At 39.3% G+C, this 9,535-nt stretch overlaps 1 protein-coding gene across 1 annotated transcript; it reads right to left on the reverse strand.

Annotated features, from left to right (window-relative positions):
- Nucleotides 1–2,466: 2,466 nt before the first annotated feature.
- Nucleotides 2,467–8,996, reverse strand: LOC137731560 (putative ABC transporter C family member 15). Its single transcript, XM_068470698.1, has 10 exons — nt 7,939–8,996; nt 6,422–7,848; nt 6,227–6,313; nt 5,540–6,136; nt 5,274–5,438; nt 4,810–5,104; nt 4,167–4,687; nt 4,031–4,094; nt 3,681–3,920; nt 2,467–3,422 (listed from the first exon to the last, which is right to left on the reverse strand). Exons 1-10 carry the CDS (start codon nt 8,765–8,767, stop codon nt 3,301–3,303), a joined length of 4,347 nt encoding a protein of 1,448 aa, XP_068326799.1. The 5' UTR covers nt 8,768–8,996; the 3' UTR covers nt 2,467–3,300.
- Between the last annotated feature and the right edge of the window lie 539 nt (nt 8,997–9,535).

The following is a 9,535-nucleotide window of genomic DNA, read 5'->3' on the forward strand; positions in this document are numbered from 1 at the left end:
CATTACTATATAAAAAGATTTGGTTGTTGCCATTTTTCTTTAACTTTGCACTCTTTTAAGTTCGCCCCTCTCCTGAGAATTCCTGACTTCACCACTAAGTGTGAGAAAGAGAGATAAAGCAAAGGAAGAGAAAGAGTGAAAGTTCTTAAACTTGACGGAAAGAACGAAGTGAATAAAAATATTGAAAAGGGTGATATGAAGTGAATAAAAATATTGAAAGGATGATGGATGGAGGGGAGGCTGGAGAGAACTCGTGCGGGTTGGAGTGGCTTTTGTTGAATTTTGGCCGAATTTGTGGCCCTTGTTTTTTGGTTCCCTACATTTGGCTAACGGAAGAGAAAGGTTGGTGTGTGGTTTTTTTTCACTTTTTTGTACGCTTCTGGCTGAATGGAGAAAGTGATGCATTTTTTTTTAAAAGGCAGCTGCTATTTTTGGGAATGGGTGAGAGTAACAGCCCGCAGCGCATCCATAAACCGAAAATCGATCCAAATCAATTAGTTATTGTCGGTTAAATATCAAACTTAACATAAGTATAATTTGTACTCACCAAAACACATAATTGATGTTGAGCCAGTTTCCATCAAAGTAGGGTATTGTAGTGCAAGGAGGATCCTCGCCGGATCCTCTTTGTGAGGATCCTAGGGATCTTCCAATCACATCTGTTCATCGTACATCGTGTAGTCAGAAATCAATGTAAATTTTTTTTATTTAAAATTGAATATAAAAAAGTACTTGATAAAAACCGATTGCACGATGTACGATGCAAAGGAGCTCCTAATCACGCTCAACCATAACCACATGCTTTAACACTTCACTATCTCTAGGAAATTTTTTTTATTGTGCTTAGCTAACCATATAGTGAGGAAGATTTTGTGTATGGGCATTTTAGACATTTGCCAATTGATTCTTTTTTCTTGGGCAGTTGGACTTATCCCATTTGGTTGACAATAACATTATGTTTCTTTCAGTCTTATATGCCAACTTGAGAATAAACTGTCATTAAAGGCTAGCTAGGCTTAAGCAATCAAAGTGACCTAACCTGGCTCCATCTAGAAGGGCCCTCGGTCATCTATTTCACTCCTAATCACGCTCAACCACAGCCACATGCTTTAACACTTCCTTATCTTTAGGTCACTCCTAATCACGCTCACTGACTATGATTGCACGAACGAATATCATCCCGGACATGCCAATGTAGTGGCGGATGCACTTAACCGGAAATATCACGGATAACTTGCTTCCCTTAGAGCTATCCATGTTCCGCTATTATTTTCTCTTCAAGAAACCGGCGTTACTATGAAACTAGGTGATCAGGGAGCTTGGTTGGCATACTTTCATGTTAGATTTGTTTTGGTGGATATGGTCAGGGAAGCCCAGGAACTTGATCAGGAATGTGCCGACATAAAGAGTCAGGTGCAGAAGGGGAAGAGGAAAGATTTTAATATCCGAAGGCATGGAACCTTGATGTTGGAAAACAGGTTGTACGTGCCTCAGGATAATGAAGCGGTGAAGAAGGAAATCTTGGATGTAGCACACATTTTAGCATATGCCATGCATCCGGGAAGCACCAAACTGTATCGCACTATCCGTCCGTTCTATTACTGGGTTGGAATGAAGCATGATGTGGCGAATTATGTGAGCAAATGTATTATCGGCCAACAGGTGAAGGCTGAGAGATAACGACCTGGGGGTAATTTTCCTCTGGCAACTGGCACAGAAAATGGGAGCTGGCATGAGGCTCGAGGGTTATTGGATATTCACTAGTGATTATTATTTATACAAGATATATTTTGAGACATTGCACGTCATGCTAAGTTTCGAAAAACCTATTTTATCATGATATATGTGTTTTCATAAAAAATGGGGGTTAGTATGTGATAATTGTTTATATATATATATATCAACTTGGTCCACTCATGTTTGTTTTCCCCCCCCCCCCTTCAAGACCTAGGAACGAGGATTTCAATCTGAGTTACGAGGCATTCCCCTACCAGTGATATCTTGCTATATTCTCTCTGCTTCAGCATCTACTGTAATAGCACTTTTCTATCTTAAATTTCCGCTCGTACTCTGTATTAGACATATGCTCTGAACATGTCATGCATTATCTTGATATTAAATTGTTAGTAGTTGAACTTTAGTATTGTGTTATTCATCCCTATTGCATGATTAGTCCCAATTTATATGCATGTTTTGCATGTTCTTAGCATTTACATTAATTAAATGGCTTTCGTCACCCCTCAAATGTCGACCAGCACGTGATCATCCCGAAATCCCGAGGACATTGGGATCGGGACGTGTCAAGCAGGAAGGCTTAAAACAATATTGCACATTTAAAATTTCAAATAATATGTTGACTGTTAAACTCAAATAATTTGAACTGTAGCAATAAAAAAATGCTTATTCAATTAATATTTCTAGTCTATTTACATTAATTTCTCTTTCATTATGTTGCAGTCAATTAAGGACATCTAAATTATTGTATAATAATAATAATTTAACCTACACTCAAAAGTTTATATGTTGGAGAAATGCTAGCAACCTTTATATTTGGAGTTTTTCACTTATTCACATTGCACATGTAATTTTTCTACACAAACTTATTAGCCGATCTTTGTGTAAACTAATTAGCCGATGATTCCGTGGACAAATGAAAGAAGGAATTTGGGATTATTACAAAAGCTAAATAACATATTTAGGACTTAAATAATTTAGGACTTTGTTTTGCAGTCCCAGCATTTTGGGACTTCAATCTTCACGGTATGAGCTTCCATCGAAAGGCTGTCAAGTTCTACTGGTAATGGTGCCGTGAGCGACCCCAGCACGAGTCGTTAGACATGTTTCTGAGGTTGTTTCCTGGCTTCTGAAGTCGACACAGGCAGGGATACGAACAGATTTGCACCGTGCGAGACATTGCGACATCAGTTGCGCATGCACGAAAGAGTGCCATTCCAGCTGCAGGTTCTTCCGGCGTTTCAACTTCCATCGGTACTGCACCTTTCAGTTGCAGAATATCATCTTTCATCCGTTCACGTCAACATTTGGGTAGTAAGATTAATAACGCGAACCAACTGCATCGTTTGAGAGTTACAAAGATGTGCCTCTACTTCCCGAGCGTCAACTGGCATCCATATTTTCTGTACTCAGCCGAGGGAAGCCTTTTTTTTCTGATATAGCTTTGCACATGCCCTTGCGTGGATTAGCATGGGAAGGCATAGGCCTGTGCAGGAGTATGTTGCCAACCATTTCGGATATTTGGAATGATTAAGGTTCCTGCATATCTCTACCAAATCGTTAAAATCATGAATCTCTGTAGCAGCCGCTCATGGAAGATCTCCTCAAGAATTCTGCCACCAACTTGGAGAATGCCGAAGAACTATCCTCAAGTAACCGAGCTGGAGAATCGTACTCCAAAACCTTGCCTGTATGATTCAAACAAGTTAAAAAAATCATTTCAGGGCATGTCACCTGAGCAATAATACGTTTTCCAATAATCCGCAAAAGTGAAATGTTCTATCACTTTTGGGAAAAACCTAGGGACCAGGTTATACTAGGAATCAAAAGTATTCTCGCTGATCGTAAAGTTCCATGTTTCTCGCTGGTCGTAAAAGTCCATGTTGTTTTATATTTATTAAATTTACTGTAAGAAAAAAGCCCTATTTTAAGAATTCTTACACTACCTTCGTCAAGAACTAGAACCAAGTCGTTGTCAATAACAGTAGGAATCCGGTGAGCCACAGTGATCACGGTGCATCCACTCTTTTCTTTCCTTATTGTCTCCTGGATTACAATATCTGTTGCTGTATCAATAGAAGCTGTAGCCTCATCCAACACAAGAATTTTCTTTTTCTTCAAGAGCACTCGAGCGAGGCAAACAAGCTGCCTCTGTCCAACACTCCAGTTTTCTCCGTCTTCAGCAACTGTAATATAATCCAGATTTTCAAATAAATTATGCAACTCGGTGAATGAGACAGCAAAACAATTTATCAACTTTCATTATATGATTGAGTAGATTACGATATCTTCATACCAGGTGCATCAAGAATCCTTTGGTCCTGCCTAACAATCTCCATCAGTCCACATTGATTGATAACCTGAGTTATTGAGTCGCATAAGTAACAATACCACCATATAATCCATCTAAAATAAAAAGTTTTGATCCTTACCTCCCATATCTCTTGATCAGAATGCTGTTTCAAAGGATCCAGATTGGTCCTCACGGTTCCCTGAAATAATGTCGGGTCTTGTGGAATTATGCTCAACCTTGACCTCAAGTCCTGCAGACCTATTTTAGATATATCGACACCATCAATAAGAATTCGCCCTCCCGAGGGTTCTACTACTCTGAAGAGAGCTTGGATCAGAGTGGATTTTCCACTCCCAGTCCTGCCCACAATTCCTATTTTTTTCATTCCAGGGAAGGTGCAAGTGATCCCCTTGAGAATGGTTGGGAGAGCTGGATTATATTGCACGTGAAGGTTTTCAAGTTCAATTCTTCCGGCCATAGGCCATTCAGGCGCTGGTCTACAATCTTCAATCACAAGCGGTGCCTCACTGGGTATATTTGTGAATTGAAGAATCCGCTCGACAGAAATCATTTTGTTTTCTACATTGCACATATTCCATATTACCCAAGCCTGAAGGACATTTAGGTTCAAACCATAGGTAGCTGCCAATCCCGCCAAACCTAAGACCAGAGCAAGTACTCCATTAGTTAAGAGTTGGAATTTCAATGCCTGATAACGCATTCCAAGACATACTGACAGTTAAACTAATGCTCAACAGAAATCAGGGATTGGAGGTGCTTACTGGGGTCAATGGCAGACCTAGGCAAGCTCACCAAGATGACAAGAAGTAGGAAGTAGACAAGGTTAAACAGAAAGTTCGTCCGAACAGATAGCCACTCCATCGTGCCATAATTGTGAAAGGCTACGCGAGAATAATCATCAATCAAGGCCATTACTTTCATCAGGAAGCGGCCTTCTTGACTGAAACACCGAATTGTTCCTGCCCCTGTTATCGATTCTGAAAAGTGATGAAGAATTGGAGCTTTTCGAATTCCAACCATCCTGGCTAGTTCTGTAGCTGTGGTAATGTAATAAGCCTGCAAAACATATAAAATAAAATAAAATACCCGTACCAAATACTTGAATATGAGCTGGAAGAACCGTCAACTTCCACATTGTGCAATACGGTGCAGACACCCTTGTAGGTTCCAAATAAAATCGAAAGTTTAAAAAGTAAAACGAAATTCAAAATGGGGTATTACTTACTTGATACCAGCCGGAGAGTGCAAGAACAAGAAGGAAAAGAATGAAGACTTGCCAGGCCACTTGAGACATAAGGATGATGATGCTTATTAGCTGGATGAGGGCAAATACCAATCCAGCTAATCTATATGGAATATCCATGTCTACTGTGCTTTGATCCGTAGAAGACTGCAAACATTAACAGTGGAATAAGAATTAAGTGGTCGAACTTGATTTATACTTCAATGGAATTTATTAAACAGGCAAACGGAAGATGAATTTAAACTGACCCTATTGAGGATTCGACTAGAAGGTGTGGAGTCGAAAAATGAAATTGGTGCTCGGAAAACTGAAGTAATCATTCCAAGGAAGAGACGCTGAGAGGTCTGAATAGCAATAGTTGCCAGAAAAACTGCCCTTCCCAATATGAAGATGGAACTCCCACCAGACAACAGAGCAAATACGCAAATCAACCGCCGTTTGCTGACCCTGGATTCTTTCTCCGCTGCCCATGCAATCCAGTAATTGCTTCCCATTTGTAGTCCCTGGAAGAGGACTTGACAGAGTAGGATGACCGGGACAAGAGCACCCCTATAAGCAGAAGTGATAAAGGTTGAGTAAACATTCCATTTTACTCGACCAGTTACCGCTTCTTCTTCATGACTTTTTTCTGAAAGCTTGCCGTTGTTGAAAGGCTCTTTTTCTTCTAAAACCTCTATGAGATTATCTTGATGAGATCTTCTGTTACAGGAATCATCTTGTTGGCAAGTGTTAACTTGTTCAAATGATTTTTTATGTGCAGACATTTGTCTAACAAGTTCACTGTTGGGATCCACAATCAAATCTTCATATTTTCCAGACTGAGAAATTTGACCATCCTTAATAACCTATCAGCAATTGAATTGAACCGGAGAGATAAGAGACTCGATAAAACATGTTATCATCTGAGTATAAAAACGAAAATTTCAAAAACTTACCAAGACAAGGTCTGCTGCCTCTAAAAATTCTAATTGGTGGGTAGCATAGATAACAGTCTTCTGGGACAAGTGTTGCAAGAGACATTTCTGCAAAACATTACGTCTGATTAAAACCATGTCGCTACATAAAACATAAAATAACGTTATCAGAAAAAAAACTAAAGAAAATGTAAAATGATGAGAAGTTTGGCTTGCCTTAAACAAGTGTGCTCCGGTATGTGCATCAACAGCACTGAAAGGATCGTCCAAAATATAAACATCTGAATCACTATACACAGCTCGTGCGAGTTGAATTCTTTGCTTTTCTCCTCCACTTAGGTTCATCCCTCTCTCTCCCACTACAGTCAAATCTCCATCTGCCCACATCTTGACATCCTGGTCCAAAGCACAAATTTCCAAAACATCCTCATAGAAGCCCCTATTCATTTTCCTGCCAAACAATACATTCTCCCTTATCGTTCCAGTCTGAATCCAAGAACTTTGTGGAACATAAGCTTTTGTGCCATAAACTTTTGCTCCTGGCCCAGAAATTTTGGGAATCTCACCTAGTATACTCAATAGTAGGCTTGACTTGCCAGAACCAACTGAGCCACAAACCACAACCTTGTATCCCATCGGTATTTTTATTTTCTCTGTAATTCTGATTGTAGGTTTCTTTAAGTTTTGATTGCTTGTTTTCCAATCGTATTCTCCTGTCTCAATAACAATCATGACATTGGATATTTTTGAAAGATGGCAAGGAATCAGCTTCATTTGATCTTCTTTGATGAATTCTTGGATACGATCAATCGATACTTTTGTCTGTGTAATCATGGAAATGAGCTCTGGCAGGTTGTAGATAGGCTCTTGTAGAATTCTGAAAGTAGCTAAAGCGGACAATACAGTACCTACTGTCAACGGTGTGTTTAGTATAATGCAAACACCAAAAGTGGTAACTGAAACTAGAGTTGGTGAAGCCCAGAAGAGAAAGGCAACTGCCGAGCATGTATAAAGGTATCTCTTCAGCCAATGCCTCTCTGTTTCCCTGAGCTGAAGCAACTTCTTCAAGAATGTGGACTCCCAAGAATGCAGCTTTAAAACTCTCATGCTCTTCAGAATCTCCGATGTTATTTTGATTCTCGAATCCTTCGCTTCCATGATCTTGGAGTGAAGCCTTTTTTGCCTATTGGCCAACGGTGTGTTGCATACCATGACCAAAACAGTGGAAAGAAGAGCAGCAGCAGACGGGGCTGCACCAAGATTCCTGTAAAGGATAGCCAAGGCCAAAAATACCTGAAGCGGGAGCAACCAAATGCCATGAACGTACCAGCAAAAGTCTCCAATTCTTTCAACATCCACATTGATCAAATTAATAATTTTACCATTGCTTGGACCCGAATACTTGATGGAAATAGATTTCTTGTAAATTAACACAGTCAGAGCTGCTCTTACTCGTACACCAATTAAGTGAGCACCAAAATACCACTGTCTTTGACTCAATGATTCCAATGTCTTAGCAACGAAAAATACAAACGCAAGAATCAGTCCATGGCGGTTGCCTGAATTATCTTGTTTTTCGAGTACATAATTTACAAAATTTGTAATCAGAAAAGGACCTATATATGATGCAGCCGTATTGACTCCTACAAAAATAAATTAAAAAAACACATAAAAACCTGGAGGACTGAATAAAACAAAAACTAAAAAGAAAAGTGATCCAAGAACAAGTTTACCTGCAAAAACAGCGTTTACAGCTAATGATCCTCGCACAGCCAGCATTATGGATTTTGGCAACGAAGAGTCTTCCATCTTGTGTTTCCTCAGTGATTCGTCGAGCAAAGAGGAAGCGTATTCTGCTCTTTCTGAGGGAGGAATAGATGGTATATGAGGCAATTCCAGCTTTTGGGTTCGACCCCGTTTGAAAAGCGGGTTCAGCCATTGAAATGTAACCTTACTCCAAATTCCAGCATTGGTGTAAGTGTCACTTTCTTGGGAGAGAATTTCATCTTCCTTCTCAAGTAATGGGTGTTTAAGGTCATTGTTTTTCTGGACGTAACTAAAAGCATTGAAACAAAGCAGTATTGACAAAGGAAACGAAGCGAAATTGACTAAACTGGCCTTTGGGAAAATCTCTGGAAAATTGTAGAATTTGAAGCGAGCAATGAGGTAAAAGCACACAGAAAGTGAGTAAAAAATGCAGGAAAAGATCCACCAGAAACTGAGGACCGAAGGCCACCTTTTTGGCTCACTGTGAGCTCTGTAAATCATTGAGTAAACTGTAACTACTGTGGCCAAAACCCAAGTCATGCCTGAGAAGATGGATTTACAGCTTACAATTCTACCACTCCAATACTCATAAATCCCAAAACCAAGGTAAAAGCTTGAGATTAAAGCATTTGCTGAAAAGGTGACCAAATCAGGAAATTTGCACCCTCTGTCTTCTGCTCTATATCTCAGACCTGTTTGGCTACCATTTCTTCTTCCTCTCATAATATCAAGCAAAACCCACGTTAATAACACTATGAAAAAAGCTACATTCGCAATCTCCAGTGAGACATCCATCAATGGCAGAAATAAATTCAGAAACTTTTTGAAAATCTAACAAACCCAACTCAAAGAATATGAAAAACTCTGGCTTCTTCTACGTACAGGGAGAGTTTAATCGACGAGACCTGCATAAAAAAGGCCAATTGTATAAGAACAATGGGAACCCAATTCAGATAAGAAGCAAAAGATTGAAACCCAACAACCCAATCGCCATTGAAATGCCGCAGGTGCAAACAAAAATTTTGGGATTATATTAAATGGAGAGGAAAACAAAGAAAAATGGTAACCTGGGTACGTTTTTAAAGAAGCGAACCTGTGAAAGTACGAGAGGAAGCACGTGGAGGGAGGGTAGTGACGAGGAAGAATCAAAGTTGCTGAATGCTTTACATCTAGTGCTGCTGGTGGGTCTCTCTTTCCTCTCTCTGTGAGACTCTGAATAGTGCCTTTGGATTCCTGTAAAGAACACGCACAGAGGAACGTAGGCTGTATGAATTTGGAATTTTAACATTCCTATTTGGATGATGTGCCGATTTAATAAAATAAGTCATTAAATTCATTAAAAATTATTAATTTCGTTTATACTATTATTTTCAAAGCTATTTTATCTAATTTTTCATCAACTCTAACGTCTAATTTCATATAGGTTGCAAATCTAACGTCTAATTTACTCTTCATACACTATTTCTTTATGAAAAATTATCAATCTACCTTCCAATGTGTATCACATGCAAGCAATGTGACTTAAATTGACGAAAAATTGAATACATTAGCTTCAAATCTAAT

Source organism: Pyrus communis, chromosome 4 (assembly GCF_963583255.1).
Source record: "Pyrus communis chromosome 4, drPyrComm1.1, whole genome shotgun sequence".
Classification (NCBI taxonomy): Eukaryota; Viridiplantae; Streptophyta; class Magnoliopsida; order Rosales; family Rosaceae; genus Pyrus; species Pyrus communis.